This window comes from Equus quagga, unplaced genomic scaffold, assembly GCF_021613505.1.
Source record: "Equus quagga isolate Etosha38 unplaced genomic scaffold, UCLA_HA_Equagga_1.0 HiC_scaffold_32_RagTag, whole genome shotgun sequence".
NCBI lineage: Eukaryota > Metazoa > Chordata > Mammalia > Perissodactyla > Equidae > Equus > Equus quagga.
The window spans coordinates 363,196-383,963 of NW_025793551.1; the positions used below are offsets into that span (position 1 = coordinate 363,196).

General features: G+C 36.3%; 1 protein-coding gene across 6 annotated transcripts in view; it reads right to left on the reverse strand.

Moving 5' to 3' along the window:
• The window catches only part of LOC124232194 (lysine-specific demethylase 6A-like), a 173,640-nt gene that overhangs the window by 148,449 nt on the left and 4,423 nt on the right, over window positions 1-20,768 (reverse strand). For all 6 annotated transcript variants that reach the window (XM_046649157.1, XM_046649159.1, XM_046649158.1 and 3 more), the window contains one exon: window positions 8,215-8,323. In XM_046649157.1, coding sequence (XP_046505113.1) covers window positions 8,215-8,323 — 109 coding nt within the window. The remainder of the gene's footprint in view (window positions 1-8,214; window positions 8,324-20,768) is intronic.

Consider the following 20,768-nt stretch of genomic DNA (forward strand, 5'->3'; position numbering starts at 1 on the left):
CGCAAAAATAGTACAAACCTAAAGTTCAAAAAGCTCAGTGAATAAAAAGAGCATAACAATAACAAAGAAAATGCAAAGATTTGACATGATTAAGCTTCAGAAAAATATTAAACAAGAAGAAAAAATTCTTGAAAGCCAATACCAACACCCAATACGAATGACAACAAATCTCTCGTCTGAAACTACATAACATCTGACATGTAGAATACTCCATCAACATCATAAGCAGAATACATTTTTTTCTAAATGCCATGGCACATTCACTACAGATAGACCCTAAAACAAACCTCAACAAATTCAGAAGAATTTAAATCACAGATTATTTCTCTGACCATCATGGAATCAAAGCAGAAATTAATAAAGAAAAACTAAGGATCATCTCTAACCATTTCAAAATGAAATAAAACATATCTAATTAATCCAGAGATCAAAGACAAAGTCTCAAAAGGAAACAAAAAATATAGAGAGAAAAATGAAAGAAAAAACATAATGAAAAGATTTCTTTAAAAAAAAAAGGCAAGCACTACAATTTGTCTTTGCTGGACTTGCCATGCAACTACACTATCAGTTTATTTCATCTGCCAACTCCCTTTTTTAGTATTCTCTGGTTGTACTATATAGCAAGTGTGTTTTTTCCCTAAGATTTTAGAAATTATCTTACATAATGCATGGAACATGTTTAGATTAAAATAGAAAAAAATTAAGCTTGAAACAGAAAGCAAAACATTTCTTAAGCTCTTATCCCTATCAGAAAATTGCCTTCTCTGGATTCACTGTTACTATCTTGCTATTATCCATGCTCAATCATCTCAGATCCTTACCTTCATCTCAGTGAAATGTCTTAGAAATCTTTCTAACTAATACCTCCCATAAATACCCCATCCTTGATATTTCTTCTGTCTTCCAAAGAGAAATTCATCATTTGTCACTTGAACTATCACTTTCAGTGCTCATCATTCTCTACTGTTTAACCCATATACACTGCCTAGTTAAACTCTCCAAAGTACAGCTGAGATACAACTTAACTCCCCCAAAAACATTCAATAGTCTTTCCACCACCTCTAAAATAATTGGTAAAATAAAATCTCACTGTACATTTGGCCATGCATATAAAACTAAGAGAACTATAATAGTATATTTAAGTCATGGTCTAAGAAAAGGGCTTTAGGAGAGTATTATGGTCATCTTCCGTTTTCAACCTCTTAAACTTAAAATTTACAGCTCACCATTTAAGATAAACTTGTTTAATCCTTTTATAATCTAAGTTGTCATCTTATACTTATCTGATATAATCTTTCCACACATTTACATAAGTTCTCAAGAATTATAGTCTATATCCATTAGTCCCAGAATCTTATTTTAAGAAAAATGTTAATATATTTTATGTCTTCCACTCTAAATAGGTTACTTATAACGGCTAATACCAGACTCACCATTGTAACTTTCTAGTGAAATCATCTTATCCAAAACATTATCCTTATTTCTAATACTTAAATCAGGTACTGACGCCGGGAAAAAAGTTCCTAATGCCACTATAACTAAATTTTTCTGAAGTTTGAAATGCAAGATGGAGGAGGAATAAGGATCATGAGACTTCCATATAATGCACATGTTTGTTCTAAAAGATTGCAGCAATTGTCTAACTGATTATTCCCTTAGTAAATCAAAATTCATATTCTTCATTTTGTACTGCTTGCATGTTTATTGGCTCAAGTTGCCCTTGTTCGTCCCACTAAGAAATCTTTTAACATTGTTCTAAGTATGATCTCCATTTTCCTTTAATACATGCCTAGAATGGTTTACCAACCATTTTAATACCAATCTCCCACAATGGATTTCTAAAGCTGGAATTTTACCAATGCCTGAAACCAATAAGTGTTTAAAAACAGCCCACCAATTGTTTTTTAAAATATTTCTTCTTTTGCTTTTAAATAGATCCATTTACAGTCTACTAAAAGCTTAAATGCCTAATTTCATTAAAAGTGTCCCACAGTACTTAAAATCCACTTCCTCAAGAAAACCATATATTATTAAACTTATTTGTTAAACAAACATTAAATGTACATTCATACTTGTTGAAGTATTAAAATCACTGCAAGAAACAGCAATGTACTTACAAGGATTAAGTCTGGAAACTTAATTCAAGAGAAAACAATGAAATGTAAGTTAAAATTAACTATTATAAAAACAACTACTTAAGGGTTCTATAATACTTCTCCATGTCCTCTTATCTTTGAAATAATAGAAATAGAAGGAAAGAAAAAAAAAAAACAAGAAAATCACAAAAGATTTAGGGAATGTGCAATACACAATCACTTGTCCTTTAACCTCATATTTATGCTCCAGTTGTTTTCAAATAAGAAAAAGGCCAATATAAACCACTACCCAGCAATGGTAATAATACCAAGCAGTAATAAGAGAACACAGTCACTTTCACACAGATTGCTGTGCAAAAATATAAATCAGTAAAACCTTTCCAAACAACAATTTGGCATCATGTGCTAAAAGCTTATTTTAAAATACGTTTTTGGGGGCTGACCCAGTGGCACAACGGTTGAGTGTGCACGTTCCACTTCAGCAGCCCAGGGTTCACCAGTTCGGATCACGGGTACAGACATGGCACCGCTTGGCGAGCCACGCTGTGGTAGCCGTCCCACATATAAAGTAGAGGAAGATGGGCACAGATGTTAGCTCAGGGCCAGTCTTCCTCAGCAAAAAGAGGAGGATTGGCAGCAGATGTTAGCTCAGGGCTAATCTTCCTCAAAAATAAAAAATGTCTTTGTCTGTGTCCCTTGTCTGCATAATGTCTATGAGACTTGAATATATAATTATGGATGTGTGAAAATTGTAGAAAGTATGCATATTAATATAGCATTATGTTAACAGCATAGAAAGAAACAAGCGTAAATGCCCAATAAGGAATTGTTTTATCCAAAGAATAGAACACTAAACAGGAATTATAAATGTTTTAAATTACAAAGGCAGCTTATAAATTTCAAATATCTGACATGTAAAGATTAGCATGCTCCACTGAGTTCAAGAAAATCACAAAAAGCATGCAGAATATGATGCACATTTTAAATTTAGAAAATGTTTATATTAGGACAATAGTCTATTAGGAATTTTATCAAAGTATTGAGGCAAATGGGTTATTGAACCATTCACAAAATAATCCTCAAGTTATTGGTTAACACTGTGAAACGGGGGACTGCAGAAAAATAGCAGAATATAGTAGGAAAAGAAGTGGTTTTAAAGTCAAGCCAAGCTGGATTCTAAATCTGACCTCACCACCAACTGTGACATCAAGTCATTAAATCTTTCTTTACAGGTCACAAGCAAACTAAAAAGTTCTTCAGCACAGGAGTAAGTAGTAATTGATGAATAAAAAGCTATATGAAGTTGGAAAGAGAAATAGCCTTAGAAAGCAGGCAGAGTCAAGATAAGGGTTAACAAGGCTAGTGACCCTGCTTAGGTCATCCATTTCTAGAGGGAAATTTTGATTGGATATTATGGTTCTGAATTAAGACTGTCAACACTAAAGAATGTAATGCCACAAGGCGACACAGACTACAGAGTTGAAAAGCACTAACAATGCAGATGAAGGATGTTTTGGCAAGAAAAGGAGGACTTCTTCAGAGGTAAGTGCAAAAGAAGAGGAAGGATGGAGATGATTTTAAATTAATCTATACTACTAGACTAGAATATGCACTAATTAGAGATACAACTGGGTACTTCTCTTTTCATTCACAGCAGCTAGGACAATATCTTACTCCACAGGAGTAAGTTAGCTACCATGAAATGAAACGGGATGAAAAGAAGAAAGGAGGAAATAAATGTGTCAGTTGCACTGATTTACGCTTATTTTTTTTTTAAGAGTAAGATTAAAAACTTGTACTTCTATCCTAGGATGAGATATCTTCAAGAGTTTATATGAACTTACACTAATTATCACACTAATTATCACAATATAAATGGCTGATGTATCTAACTTGCTCTCTAGCACCTTTCTGCATACCCAAATCTATGGCTGGCTAAAAAAATCTCCACTTAAATGTAGTACTGATATACATTAACATTTGGGGAAAATTTCTGGCCAACCTTCACCACAATAAACCTACATTCTCACGTCCTACTTTCTTAACAACAGGAAAAGACTGTGATTTGGAAGACACAAGCAAGCTGCGAGGATAAGCAGAAAAGCAAACAAAGAATCCTTTTATTGCTAACTTGGCATCTCCTTGAGACCATTAAATCAAATTAACACATCTGGTAAAAATTCTTTAGGATCTTAGTTCTCTGACGTTACCAAAATATTCTCATTAAGGTCATCAGTATCTCACAACTAGCTTAATACAAAACACTAAGAAAAGTTTTGTTCCTTTTTTTCATCCAATATGTTCTGCTACAAATTCTTGAGTTATCAAAGCTACCAGAACTTTCATCTGTTACTAATCCCATCAATTACATAACCTAAAGAGGAATAACTATGGGCCTAGAGACCTACAAACATAGTTTATGGTCATTATTCTGCTAGGTTGGACACTTCCCCACTGCACTTTCTAATTCTATACTGTTGAGGGTATATTTATGCTAATTCATGGTATTTCTGCCTCAGCATCCATCTTGTTTGGCCAAGTGGCATGCAAGGCCCTTAAACTGATACTAGCCCCAACTTCATGTAACCACATGACCAGATAGCAGCCCCAGTAGTAGCCACTTAGCTGGAGTCACAAGCGAAAGTTCCTGATAGGATTTCCCCAACAGCCCTTATGATAAATAATGTTCCTGCCTCCCAGGGCCTTCCCCTTGTATGCCCCTTAGATAAGATTCCCACAGGACTTAGGACAACCCCATTTGGGGGTGTCAATTGACTAGTCTGGCCTTAGCCCAGGAATCCTAAAGCACTCCACTCACATACCCTAGAAAAGAAATGTACCCCAGGTCCTGCCTCTCTTGCTGCCTGTAACCTGCCTTGACCACCCCATGTGACTTCTCAAGGAATGACAGGTACTACTTCCTCTAGGATCTGTAAGTAATAACCTTTTCTATTCAATTTCTCTTGTGGTCTTTTCTTGAACCCTGGCTCATCACCTAGCATCCTGTGCTCTACACTTGACAAATGTTAATCTAGCAAAGTCATAACAAATATCAAAAGAATCAGACTAAATCAGTGATGCTCCAAATTGTGATCCATGAAATGTGTTAAGAGAAATCTATACAAAAGTTTATAAGCAGGGGCTGGCCCCAAGGCCAACTGGTTGAGTTCGGTTGCTCTGCTGCAGGCGACCCAGTGTTTCGTTGGTTCAAATCCTGGGCGCAGACACGGCACTGCTCATCAAGCCATGCTGAGGCAGCGTCCCACATGCCACAATTAGAAGGACCCACAACAAAGAATATACAACTATGTGCCAGGGGACTTTGGGGAGAAAAAGCAAAAAAATAAAATCTTAAAAAAAAAAAGTTTATAAACAGAGTACAAAGAGAAGCTATGAGTGATTTTTTTTTTAACTGTAACTCAAAAACTTAATATACTTGAAGTTATATGAAAATGTGGTATATTGTATCTCTGAATGCAAGGAAGATAAGTGGAAAATCACCTGAGGTCTATGTAAAAACTTATCAAAGCTTTCAGAGAGATATCTTTTAATGGTCACAAGTTATATATCAGCATTGTCTTTTAACACCAGTAGGAGACAAAATGTGTATCACGAAGTAAAAATATACATACTTTATAAATTTCCCATGACTCCCTAACTAATAATGCATAAGCAAAAGTGTACCACCTTTGAGATCTACAGTCAATTCTCATTATTCAAGGAATCCATACTTATGAATTCACCTATTCATTACAATTTATTTATAAACCCATAATAAGTACTTGTAGCACTTTTCAACTCATTCAGTCTTGTGCCAGATGAGGAAACATTTGAGTAGCCTGACTCACATGTTCACAGCTGAGAATGAACAAAGTAACATTCTGCCTTCTTATTCTTTCACACTAAGTAAACTAAGAGTAAGTACACTCAGCAAAAAAGTATCCTTTTCCTAGTGTACTTGGCGTGACTTTTTTTGCATTTTTGTGCTTTTTGTCAGTGATTTTCCTGTTTAAAATACCCCTCAAGTACAGTGCTGAAGGGGCTGTCTAGTGTTCCTAAGTGCAAAAAGCCTATAAAGAGCCATATGGAGGGCACAAATGAGTAAACTTGGTGAAGCAACAGCACTGGCCACATCAAAATTTATCTCTGGCTTGACTATTTTTAAGCAGAAGACTCTGACAGAAACCCTGACCTTCCCCCCCCCGAAGTGCCAAAAAGAATTTAAGAAAGCAAGCCTGTCCCAGGACGGGCCTCACCAGAGAGAACTCCGGGTATGGTAAACTGGGAGGATCTTTGCAGAGCCAATTTTTATCGAACTTCTCTCTCTCAGGTCACACTGGCTACAGACGACCCAGCAAACACCTGTTTACCAAACATTTCCTTTTCTATTTCCATGTGAATTCCCTTCCTCCCCTCTGAAGTCCCAAACCACTACCCCCAACATCCTCCTTTGTCTTTAGCTGAAGATGGTATTTAAGGTGGTGGTTTCAGCCATTTTGGCAAGTTACTCAGTTTTCCTGGGTTTCTGCTACATACACGTTATTAAACTTTGATTGATTTTCTCCTGTTATTCTGTCTCATGTCAATTTAATTAATTCTCAGACCAGTTAGAAGGACCTACAGAGCAAATAGTTCTTCCTCCCCTACAAGCTCATCCAAAGACTGAGTTATAGCACCATTGACCATGAGTTGAATGTTAATAAATCAACTATATTAAATAACATGCCTTTAAACAGAAACACACATAAAACAAGATTATATACTACTGAATTAACAAAGATGTGGTGACTAGTGGCTAACAAGGACTTAATCCTATATTTTCCTTAGAAAGCTACCACAAAACACGAGAATCTACTGTATATAATATTTGCAATTAAAGAAATAATATATTGCAAATATATGAAATGTATATTTTACATATATTTCATATTACATATATTACATATTACATATATGATGAACGTATATATACATATGTAAAGTGTACCTGTGTAATATGTGAGTACACATGTATATACATAATATATACTGATATACAAGGATGAAAAAAATTTGATTACTTTTGGAAAAACCAAACTCAAAGACTTATTACTGGAAAGAGTTCATTTTGCATTTAAGTTTTTGTTCTTATATAGACCTCCTAACACACCTGGAATTTCCTGAATGATAGGAGTGTCTTCTGTTATTCGTAAGAGCCCCCTTTGAGCTCACCAGAATTTATGCTAATGAGATAACTTACTGTGGTGCCCTTAGGTAGCCTCAAGATGAGGCTGAGGGATGAGAAGGGGATGCAGATTAAGTTCTAAAAAAACCAGTTGAAAACAGATTCGTGGAGTTCATGAGCTTCAGGGTTGGCAACTACACCACAGTTCCTCAGAGAGGAGACAGATGTTCCTGAGCTCGGGATACTTTCAGACCTTGTCCTACATACTTCTCCATTATGGCTGTTCATCTGTGTTCTTTATAATACCCTTTATAATAAACTAGCAAATGTTTCTCTGAGCTTTGTCAGCCATTCTAACAAATGCTCAAACCCAAGGAGGGGGTTGTATGAACCTCTGATTTACAACTAGTCAATCAGTAGCACAGGTAAAAACTTTGACTTGCAACTGGTGTCTGAAGTGGGATAATCATGTGGAATTCAGTCCTTTACCAGTGGAATCTGTTATCTCCAAGATACATAACGTCAGAAATGACTTAAATTTCCAAGACACTGCTGAGAACTGGAGAACTTCCCGGTGGTGTTGGAAAACACTTCAATGTTATTTTTTCCAAAGAGTTCATATATGGATTTACAAACAAAGATATCAAACTAGATCTCTTTCTACAGTGGTAACTTTTTTAAAGAACACATTTTCACAATGGCAAGCAAAACAGCAATGCACATGTAGGTTCTTATGAGGTCTTAACGGAATGATCAAATTTATTGAATATTTACATGGAATTACATAAAATTTTTACATGTATCTACTCTACTTTCTCAATGCTTATTGTGTTTATGAGCTTATTAGAAGAAACTAAAAAACAGTACTAAGTGCCCTTGATAAAAAGTTTATATACTATTTATATATGATACAAACATAAATCACATAGAAATTTTAAAAGAGGAAAATATTACCTTTTGGATAATCTTCCAATAAGAGGTTGAAGTGACCTAATTGACAAAAGAAATCAGACTCCACTTTTCCTTCAGCTTTTAAGATTAAAGATTCGTAGCAGCGAACAGCCTAGAAATAAAAAATATAAGCATTAAGCAAAAGGCAAAATCCTAATTGCATCCTTTCTGAGAGAACGTATATATACTACATGAGACTACTCAAGAAATCAAAGCAATAAATCTGTCACTTCTACCACCGATTCAGGATTCAATTTATAAGAAACAGCTTTCCAAGTATTTATTAACAGATCCATCAGCACTTATGATCTAAGAGCATTCCCATATAACAAAGGGGAACAAGACCTGCCAAATGAGATAATGTAGGAGTTCCTTAATGACTTTATATGAATTGCAAATCTAGATTATTTCTTTGGTCCTAGAAAATATAACAAAATGACTCTCAAATAGGCACGGGTAGAAAGAACTTGAATGAATTTCAGTAGCCAGTAACCACTTGTGACTTTTAAATATCTGAAATGTGATTAAGTCCAAAAAGAAATGTGCCATAATTTTAAATTACAGAGCAGATTTCAAAGATTGCATACAAAAAAGTGTAAAATATTAACTAATAACTTTATATTAACCATATTAAACTAACATTTTAGATATATCAAGTTACAAAAGGATGATACTAAAATTAACTTGATGTGTTTCTTCTTGCTATTTCTAATACAGATATTATAAAACATAAAATTACATGAAAAATTTGTGCTTCACAATACATTTCTAATGGTCAGAGTTGCTCAATCGTAGCTACCATTCATACTGATCAGCTTTTGTTGTGTGTGAGAAAGACTGGTCTTGAGCTAACACCTGCAGCAAGTCTTGCTCTACTTTGTATGTGGGATGCTGCCACAGCATGGTTTGATGAGTGGTGTATAGGTCCACGCCTGGGATCTGAACCTGTGAACTCCAGGTCGCTGAACCAGGGCACATGAACTTAACCACGATGCCACAGGGCCAGCCCTAATAACCCATTTTTTGGCAAAGAAACTAGGCTAGCTTTTAGACTACCATACACTGTCTTTCAATTGTTTTCTTCCTAATCCTCATCATATATTTCAAACATACTAACTCTAACGTTATCACATCCCAATACACATAGAAACATCCTCTCATATTTTCTTAGAGAGAAAAATAACACTTCAGAGTCATTTCTTCTGAACTTCAAAAGTTTGCAGAAGGAAGAAATGAAGATTTTGTACTTTGGAAAGTACAGCATTCTGGAGTTTCTCTACAATCAGAGCTACTACTGTCCAAACTGACTACAGTGGAGCAATTTTAAAATGGAGTCAGAGCTGCCTTTCCAGAGAAACTGTCATGCTATCTTGAACTTTGGGCCAAATCTTTGGACTGGGCCAAAGCAACTGTTTTACAAGCAACTGTTTGAGAAGTCATCAAGAGACCATACATCCTGATCATAAATGATGACTGTGAATTTTCTGTAGACTCAACAATCAGCATTGAGCCAACACTAGCCCTCTGCCTCCAACTCCTAATTCAAATGCTTTGTAATACAATCTTCCTTCTTTGCCTTTAAAAGCCCCTGAATTTTACTCCCCAGTGGGAAACTACTCGGGTTTCCATCTGAATCTGTGCTCTCTGAATTGCAATTCTTTAATCCAAAATAACACTTTGCCTCTTAAACTGGTTTCTCTTTCTGTAGGATGACACTACTATACTAAGCACAGGAGATCTTGGAAACTTAACCTCTTCCTGTGTCAGTCTTAACAACATTCAAAAAGCTGGTATAAAAAAATTTTAATTAGAAAACTTAACTATTGTACTGCTTAGCACACAACAGGAACCTAATAATTGGTTTCTTTACCTTTCCTTTAGAAAAGAACTAATCTCTCCTTCAAAAATGTTTCGATCTTCCCAATAAGGATCGAAATTTCCAATTTAAGTAACTCATATATAACTGGTGTATTTAGAGGGACCACTAAGAAAAGAAATACACATAATTTCTCTGATCTCTGGTAACACTTCCAGGAACAGTTTTGAATGTGGTGCATCCAAGAAAGTACCTGAGGTCAAATATTCTCACAAAAAACGGAAGTAGAGTAATTTCTCACTATCATCAAAATCTTTTTACTTCCTCAAAAAATTCTGTTGGGATGAGAAAACATACTGTGGGATAGAATTCCCACATAAAATACTTTGATTTGTTTTTCCTCTCCTGTAAAATATAGTCTCCTTTGATGAAGACTGCATTTCAAATGTAGAGCAAAAAATAAGTAAAATTATATACCCAAAAGCAGAGCATAAATACTTAAAAATAAGTTTAAAGGCCTACTATAATTAAAGCTATCCTGGGATGACTCAATTATCCTCACAGTAAGCTTTAAAAGAGGACTGTTTCCAGTTTGTGTTCTACAGCTATCTGAATATGCATAAGTACCAAATCGCAATCACTGAAAATAATTAAAAGTCTGAATCTACTCTTAAGTCCCAGAAATTACTAAAGCTTGGAGATACAAATTTCAACATCCCCTTCTATTCAAGTCATCTATTTCTATCTGGCAGATAAGATTTAATACAAAATACAAAACACTGCAGTGCTTTATAATTTAGAGAATTAAAACCTTAAAACTATTAAAACCTACAATTATGACAATTTTTAAGCTTTCATCGACAAAGCCATGAATTTGATGTTTTAAAGTTAATATGGGCATTGTAAATAAATCTGATTGGGACTTTCTTACTTTTTTAACTCACTGTACATTATTCAAAAACTTCTAATCCCTAATCTACTCTTTTTAGAGTGTCTAACTTAAATATTAAATTTATGGGCAAATGAGTTTTCAGTCAGAAAAGATTCAAAACGTAAATAAAATAAAAACTTTCCTCATGATTCAAGCAAATGTATGTCAATATACTATATATGTCATACCCTCCTCTTGTCAGTATACCCTTACTCCACTGTCAGTCCCTTATAGCAAACTTTATTTGCTTAATAAACTATCATTCACACTTAAAATTAACAGTATCACTAATTCTCTCATGAAAGACAACACCAAGTAAGCACTAGAATTTTAAATACATCTGCCTGTAAACTCAGATTTGAGTACCAAATTCTCAGCTCTTCCCGCACTGTGCCACTAGTATTCAGTGGTCAAAGATGATGCTGACAGAATTGAATATCAAATAAGACGATGGTGAAAAAGAAAACATTAAAAAAGACAGTTTCAGGCACTCTTTAACATGTCAGCATTTCATATTGAAACATAAGTCTAATTAAAGTGCTATAATTCCTGACATTACACACTTGAACTTTATTTTTATTTTTTTTTAAATATTGACACCTCAGCTAACAACTGTTGCCAATCTTCTTTTTTCTCTTTTTTTTCCTTCTGCTGCTTCTCCTCAAATCTCCGCCAGTATACAGTTGCACATTTCAGCTGTGGGTCCTCCTAGTTGTGGCATGGGGGACGCTGCCTAAGCATGGCCTGATGAACAGTGCCATGTCTGCACCCAGGATCCAAACCGGAAAAACCCTGGGCCACCAAAGCGGAGCAGGTGAACTTAACCACTCAGCCACAGGGCCGGCCCTGAACTTTATTTTTAAATAAATATGAAGTATACAGGATAAATTCCTTTATAAATAAAGGAATATAAATACTTAGGACTACTTCCCACTGATCCTAACACAGTAAGGTAGAATGAACACTTTATTTTTTAATAATAGTATCTTGAGTCAAAAGGCTAATGAAATGTTGACAGACAATATGTAATTAGCCATATAAAACAAATTTCAAGCAAACTTCTATGAAGCAAAGAAGGGTTTAGGTAAAGTGCATTACTTTTACATACTCCGTTTTGTTTGTCTGCTCTTAATTACGCATATTTAACATCCCCTTTATAGCAGTGGTTCCAAAAGGAAAGGAGAGTGAATTTGGGGGAACTTGCTCCTCTCCCAGAGGCATTTGGCAAAGTGTGGAGATTCTGGTAAGCATCCTACAATGAACAGAGAGGTCAACTCCTCACAACTTATTTAAACAATCTAAAATGTCATTAATGCCAAGGCTGAGAAAACTTGACCTGAAGATATGGTTTCACACACACTTCAAAGAAAAAAGGACTAGAATGATGCAAAGTAAATGTTAAAAAGTTTCTACTTTTTTTGCTTGCTTTTCTATACTAAATATTTCCAAATTAACCTATTCTGTTTGTCTTTTTATGAAACACCACTGAAGACTTCTTTAGGATTTATTGTAGAAAATTATTTAGATTTAATCTAAAGTCCATTTCAATTCATTCTTTTTCAATTATAAGAAGGTCACATGAAAGAAAGATGAATGAAAAATTGTCAGAAGGGAAGTAAGTCACTTGTACCTCCTACATTTTAAAGCTTAAATCCAACTGAATATTTATAAATTTGTGATTTTTATAATTGGTGAATGTTATAATTTGTGAGTGTAAATGAAACATGTATAAAAGAATGGAATATCTTGTACTAAGGGAAGAAATGCTTCTACAAAAATAATTGTCTCAAGCCAGCCCTGATGGCCTAGTGGTTAAAGCGCAATACTCTCACCAGGATGGTTCCCAGTTGCAGACCCACACCAGCCATCTGTCAGTAGCCATGCTGTAGCAGCATCTCACATAGAAGAACTAGAAGGACTTACAACTAGGATATACAACTGTGCACTGGGGCTTTGTGGAGGGGCAAAAAGAGAGAGAGAAAGATGGGCAACAAATGTGAGCTCAGGGTGAATCTTTCCCCACAAAAGAAAAACAAAATTCTTTCTAAGGGGGAAAAAAAATAACACTCTTATACCATCATTGTTTTATAGATGAATTATACATATACAATCCTTACTGCACACTGGGAAGAATCATTAACAATATAAACAGCAAATCCTTACAAGGTAGAATTAATCCAGAATATCTTTCCGGCAGAGTTGAAATCTGGGTCTTTTCTCCCATTATAATGCCATTTTTTAACAACGTTATAGCCTTTTTTAATTCTGTTTATTTGAAAGTTCAGTGATCCCAGTCCCCAACTTTACATGCCATTCCTAAACTTTGTCAAAAGAAGACTGTCATATCACAGGAATACCACCTCTTTATTTCAAAGGAAATGTTACTATAAACATGAAGATCCTTTAGAACAAACTCTGTACATATTCAAAAAGCGATGTTGATAATATTTGTTAAATGGTAAACACGAGCAACATTTAAACAAATGATTTCTCCATTTAAAACATTATCTCAACTGGCTGAAAGATATAGAAAAGACAGACAAAATTAATACAGATTTAAATATCCTCAAATAAGAGTTTTAAGTAAGACTAAACTTTTAGATTACACACAGGCATACCTAGTAAATATTGCAGTTCCAGATCCCTACAGTAAAGTAAATATTGTAACAAAGCAAAGCACACAAATTTTGCTTTCCTAGCGCATATAAAAGTTATGTTTACACTATACTACAGTCTATTAAGACATGCAACAGCATTATGCCTTAAAAAAACCAATGTACATATCTTAATTAAAAAGATACTTTATTGCTTAAAAATGCAAATGCTGCTGGAGAAGCAGGGTCCAAAGACTTGATCATCACAGGGTTGCCACAAACCTTCAACTTGTAAAAACCATACTATCTGCAAAGTGCAGTAAAACAAGGTATGCCTGCATAACAGAAATAAACGTGCAATTTTGCCCCAAATTTTAAAAATCCAAGCATGAAGTAAAAGATGTTTAGAAGCCAAAAAACCATGTACAAAAGATTACAGAATTGACAGCTCTAATTCAAGATGGCAACACAGGAATCTCCTGAACTCACCTCCTCCCACAGACACACCAAATCTACAGCTACATATGGAACAATCCCCACTGAAAGAAGTCCAGAAACTGGGTGACTGCTATACTTTGGTGAAGGAAAAAAAACCAACATCGAAATGGGTAGGAGAAGCTGAGACACAATTTCACAGCAAATCCTACCCCTAGTGCGGTGACATAACCAGAAGGGTACTTACAAATCCCAACTTCTCCCTGAGAAGCAAAGGATTTGGATGCCATGTACAGCACCCTAACTTTTAACTCTTCCATGTAAGAGATGTGCCCTGAAAACACCTAGCTTTGAAAGCCAATGGGACTTGAGGCTATGAAACCCCCAAAGCTATGGGGAACGAAGAGACAGTTCTTAAAGGGCTTGCACAGATTTCTTGTGGGGCTAAACCCCCAGGGTCCAGTGCAGAGGCAGCAGGTTGAAAGAGCCCCACAGGCCTATTTCCTTATCTTAGTAGCTGCAGCGTGAGGCATAGACTTCTAATTTAACACACAGTAAGGGATCTTGCTGGTACTGGACTGCAATATTCTCAAGATTCTTGGAAGGCCGGCAGGCACCAACTTCACACTCTACCTCTGTCTGTTTCACTGCAGATCACAAGTTAAGTCCCTGAAAGAAGGCTGTGTACACATGTGGTGCCTCGGTTTCCATGGCAGCCACCTAAGTGATGCCCCTTGATCACCTGGCTCTGGAGACCAGAATGGCTTAAGTTCACTGGTCTCAAGGGACTGTAACAAACAGAGACACAGTTACCCAGCTATCCTCTGAAGGCACATCATAGAGGCAGCAGAAAGAAACACCCAACTCCCAGTCTTCTGAAATAGGCATAGTTGCATAATTTAAAAGCTGCTGCCTGAGGGTCCAGTTTACAATCAGTGTGCACCTACGTGCTGACTGAAATTTTACCCTTTGGGACAGTGACACATCTTGGCACACTCTCAACTACTGAGAGCCACTAAGAACAAAGAAGGCTGCTTGGACAACCACAAAAGTTGGACAGACAACCATGAGCTAGGGTAGGGTTGCACAATAAGGTTCATCTCCCACACAAGGCCACTCACTCAAGACTGGGAGAGGTGACTGTTGTTTATAGAAACCAAACAGAGAGTCAACGAATAAAGGAATATGTTCCAAAATGAAGAACAAGATAAAACCTCAGAAAAAGAAAGCAAGCTAGGTGATTTACTTGATAGTTCAAAATCATGGTCACATCATAAAAATGCTCACTGAGGTCTGGAAAGCAATGCATCAAATGACATGAGAATTACAACAAAGAGGGAGAAAATGTAAGTAAATGCCAAACAGAAATGACAGCACTGAAGACTACAATAACTGAAACAAAAAACTGAATAGAGGGGTTCAACAGCAGACTTGATGAAGCAAAAGAAAGGGTCAGCAAATTCAAAGACAGGGCAGTGGAATTAATCAAATGAGAGCAGCAAAAAGAAAAAGAATGAGTAAGTGTGAAGATAGTTTAAGGGACTTAAAAGCAGAACAACATTCACATTACAGAGATCCCAGAAGGAGAAGACACAGAAAAAGGGGCAGAAAGCTTATTTGAAAAAATAATGGCTCAAAGCTTTTACTTCAGAATAAAGAATATCATGAAGATAAAGAGCAATTTGGTAATGGTAACGGGATCTAATAAAATACTACAAGGGTATAACAATCCTAAACTTCCATGGAACTAAAGATGGTGCCCAAAATACATGAACCAAAAGGTGACAGAAAAAATGACGTGAAACAGACAAACCAACATTTATAGCCAAAGACTGCAATATTATTCTCCAAAAGAATACCCTTCAGCCACCAAAAAGCAAAGAATACTGAAAACCTGAAAACACCATCAAAGAAGTTGACCTAATTGACATTTATGGACCACTCCACCCAGCAACTGTATACAGTCCTCCAATGCAAGCACAACACTGACCAAAAAAGGCCACAAAATAAATCTCAATATATGTAAAAGAACTTAAATCAAAGTATATTCTCTAAAAACAAAGGAATTAAAAATTAGCAACATAAAGATATCTGGAAAACACAAAATAAATAACACATTTACAGATAACCCTGGGTCAAAAATGAAATAAAAAGGGAAATTTAGTATTTTGAAGTGAATGAAAATGAAGACAGCATATCAAGAAAGGAGCTCAAGTAAGTCACTGGAAAAAGTGTAGTACTTTCAACAAATGGTGCTGGAATAATTGCAAATCCATTTGTTAAAGAAGAGTATTTTGACAGACATTGCACTATATGCAAAAGTTAACTAAAAATAGATTACATTCCCACATAAAAACAATAAGATATTTGTAAGTTTTGGGGATTTGAATTGGCCACTCCAAGATGTGTCTCTTTGGCATGAAGATTATTGGGGATGGTTACTTTTAAAAACTGCAGACATGAGCATCACAGCAGAGACAGCTCTCCTGGTGATCTCCCCCCTCCACCATACCACAAAAAAAGACATTCACAGTGCAACACAGGACATCGACACAACACAAAAGATGACTGAGAGACCCACACAGCCATACAACGGAGGGTGGAGAGGCTGTAGCCCCCCATGGAGGAGATGGAACGGGGTAAGAAAAAACTTCACTCCATCCCCAAAAGACTGTAATCTGGGACCGCAGGAGGCCTCCGAGAGGAAAGCAAGGGGTTAGGAGACCTTCGTTTGTGGGAATGTGAAAGATCCCCGAGGGACCTCGCAACCCAGAGGGAAGCCCTCTACCAGGGTGAAAAGTATTGGGGGGGTGACTTCATCAAGCAAAGACCCCAGAAGAGTGGATAGTGAAGGCAGAGCGAGAAAACCCCAAAAGCACACAGAAGAAGGTTTCCCTCCACCCACCCACCTAGCACTGGCTCCAGTGCCTGGGATCCCGATGCAACACAGTGGGCTCAGAATACGTGGCTCTTGAACCCCACCCAGTGGTGACAGGTGGTAAGTGTGACCAAATAATACCACAATGCACAAAAACAGAGAGCGCCATGCCTTCTAGCGGTATCAAAAATTATATTAAATCTCCAGACCAGAGAGAAAATGACAAGTACTCAGACAGTCCTGATGACACAGAAATATGTAATCTAAATGACAGAGAATTCAAAATAGCTATCATCAAAAAATGTAGAGAAGCAATTCAACAAATTCAGGAGCTACTTCACAAGAGACTGAAACTATAAAAACCAATCAGAAATATTGGAGATGAAAGACACAACCAATGAGACAAAGCAAAATGTGGATTTCCCCAATGCTTGAGCAGACACCATAGAGGAGAGAATCAGCATAATCAAAGATAAACATGTTGAAAGGCTCCAGATAGAGGAGAAGAGAGAACTAAGACTAAAAAGAAACGAAGAAAGTTTCCGAGAAATATCTGACTAATCAGGAAATGCAACATAAGAATTATAGGTATTCCAAAGGGAGAAGAGGAGAATGGAGCAGAAAGCATGTTTAAAGAAATAATAGCAGAGGACTTCCCAAACCTAGGGAAGGTAATGCAAATCTATGGGGAAGAAGCTACCAGATCTCCTAAACATGTCAATGTAAAAAGACCTACTGCAAGGCACAAAGTCATGAAACTGGCAAAAGTGAATGACACAAAAAGAATACTAAGGGCAGCAAGGCAGAAGAAAATAACCCACAGGGCCAGACGCACGGCCAAGTGATTAAGTTCATGTGCTCCACTTCAGCAGCCCAGGGTTTCAACTGGTTCAAATCCTGGGAGCAGACATTGCACCGCTCAATAGGCCACGATGAGGTGGCATCCCACATGCTGCAACTAGAAGGACCCACAACTCGAATATACAACTATGTACTGGGGGGATTTCGGGAGAAAAAGCAGAAAAAAGAAGATTGATAACAGTTGTTAGCTCAGAAACCTTGCAAGCCAGGAGAGATAGGAATGATGTATTATCACCTTTGAATCTGAGCAAGATCCAACCACAGGCTGTCTATAAAAGACACACTTTGATTCAAAGTAAAAGGCTGAAAAATGGCAAACTATGACTATATTAAGTCCAGACAAAATAAACTTTAAGACAAGAATAACAAAGACAAGAATTACCTTTCCTGAGAACAAGATCAACAATCAGAAAAATCTAACTGTTCTGAATGTGTATGCAGAAGAATCCTAAAATACATGACACGAAAGCTAAGGATATAGAAGACTTTGACCAAACTGACATATCTGAAACATTCTATTAAAAAAACACAGAAAACAGTTGGTCCCTCAAGATTTAAATACTGAATTACCATATGACTCAGCAAATCCACTCCTACATATATAGTGGTAAAAAGTGGAAACTGGTGCTCAAATTCCAGTAAGGATAACCTTCTAACTAAAAATCTTCTGTGTTCTGGTGTATCCACTATCATGCATGGTATTTAGGGTTTATTTTAAAATATATGCTCATGTTTAAAAAAAATAATAATAACAGGAAAAATAATATAAAGCTGCCTAGGAAGACCTAACGTGAAAAGTTTAAAATGTCTTTCCTCCTCACCCTAGAGGAAATGTTTTTCCCCAAGATTACAATTACTAAATATTCCTAAGTATCCTTCCAAAAATCGGTCAGAGAATTGCTTAAACTGGCCAACGAATACTCACGCAAAGATCACAAGAAATCAGAAGGGAAGTAAATATTACTACAATATGAAACCACAGAGGAGCAGAATGTACAGCAGAAGCTAAAATCTGAATTAAACTTTCTAAGTAATATTAAAAGATACACTGATACGCTGTAAATCAAGAAAACAATCCCCAAGAAACAATCTCTATCTTATTAAGAAAGACCTATTCAAACTCTACTTTGTTAAACGATGTTACTGTGAACTTCTAAAGTATTTCACATTTCCGTTCTACAATGCTGTTCTAAAGTAACTGTCTTTGTCTTCCATCACTTACAGGACTATTTGCTCAACCATATAAGAAAAGCAAAATATGCCATTCCAAAATATGCCTCTTTGGCATAGGAATATTTTGAATTTACAGTTTTTGAGAGGCCTGTAGACACAGGAGAATCTCTGAGAATAGCGTAGAAATTGCCTTTTTGTAAGTGATATTTACATTTATAAGAAAAAATTCAAGGGGCCAGTCTGTGGCTGAGTGGTAAAGTTTGCGTGCTCCACTTTCGCAGCCCAGGATTTTGCCAGTTCAGATTCTGGGCGTGGACACCGCATGGCTCATCAGACCATGCTGAAATGGCATCCTACATAGCATATCCAGAGGACCTACAACTAAAACATACAACTGTATAACAGGGGGCTTTGGAGAGAAGGAAAAAAAAGGACTGGCAACAGATGTTAGCTCAGAGGCCAATCTTTAAATAAAAAAAGAAAGAAAGAAATTCCATTTGTTAGTGTCTCCTTCTCTGTACTAGAAGAGAAGAGTAACTCTAAATCACAAGATACTCTCATCAACGGAGAGGTCCCCAGACTTACATCTGTGAAACAATCTTACTCTTGTTTACTCTCCTTTTCATGATAATCCTCCTTAACTGGCCTGCCCCACCCCAACATTTCTCCTTTGCTTTAAACTGTATATGGTATTTAAGGTGGTGGGTTGGGTCATTCCTAAGAGGTAGTCAACTTTCATGGATTATCTCGCATGTATACCTTAGGTATACACGTTATTAAACTGCTGTTTTTCTCCTGTTAATTTTTCTTTTATTATAGGGGGTTCTCAGACAAGAAACTGGAAAGGTAGAGGGAAAATTATCTTCCCTCCCTTAACAGGAGGCAGAGATATCCATGTTATCTCTATAATGCCTGCATACAAGACTTACACTAATGACACAAAATTTTGTTGCTCTGATTTAAAGGTCTCAATTTACAAGCCAATCATCTGAAACTTCAAGGAAAGTGCATAAAATATCCCAAGCATTAAATAACCTCCATTAAGAACAATACAAAAATGTACACCTAGGCCTTAATCCTACAAGTTTTCTTAACCCAAACTAGCTCTCTGGATACCTTATTTCAAAAATATTAATACTGTTTCCTTAGCATCACTTGCAAAGAGCTCAAAGCACTACAAGCTGCAATGCAAAAGTAAACTTGAAAATGAAAAATCACATAATCTATGTCAGAAAAAATATCTACTTTAATTCTATAGTTGGTCAAGCACTAAAACTCTGTTTTGGTTTAAAAGTGAGCCTTATAAATAAATTTTATCATCTAAGATACACAAATTCCTATCAGGCAAAAGAGTTCGATTCAGTTTTGGCAGTCAAATGTTCCCTAGCCATTTTATTTGATTATAAAAAGAGCTATTTAATTTATTTACTTATTTACTTTTAAGGAAGATTAGCCCTGAGCTAAGTGCTACCAATCCTCCTCTTTTTGCTGAGGGAGACTGGCCCTGAGCTAACATCCGTGCCCATCTTCCTCTACTTTATATGTAGGACGCCTACCACAACAAGGCTTGCCAAGTGGTGCCATGTCCACACCTGGGATCCAAACCTCGAACCCCAGCCACTGAAGCATAACGTGCACAGTTAACCACTACGCCACCAGGCCGGTCCCAAGAGCTATTTAATTTAGAAAACGGAAACCAAAACTAAGAACGTGCCCACTTATAACCTCATGGTTCTGAATTGTGTCCAGCTACAAAAACATTTTCTGTATCTTCCAATCTTTATGAACATCATTATATAAAATTTTATAGTAACATTCCTGCCCAAGATTTTCTCTAGGTATACGTATACAATAAAACCATAACTGCTT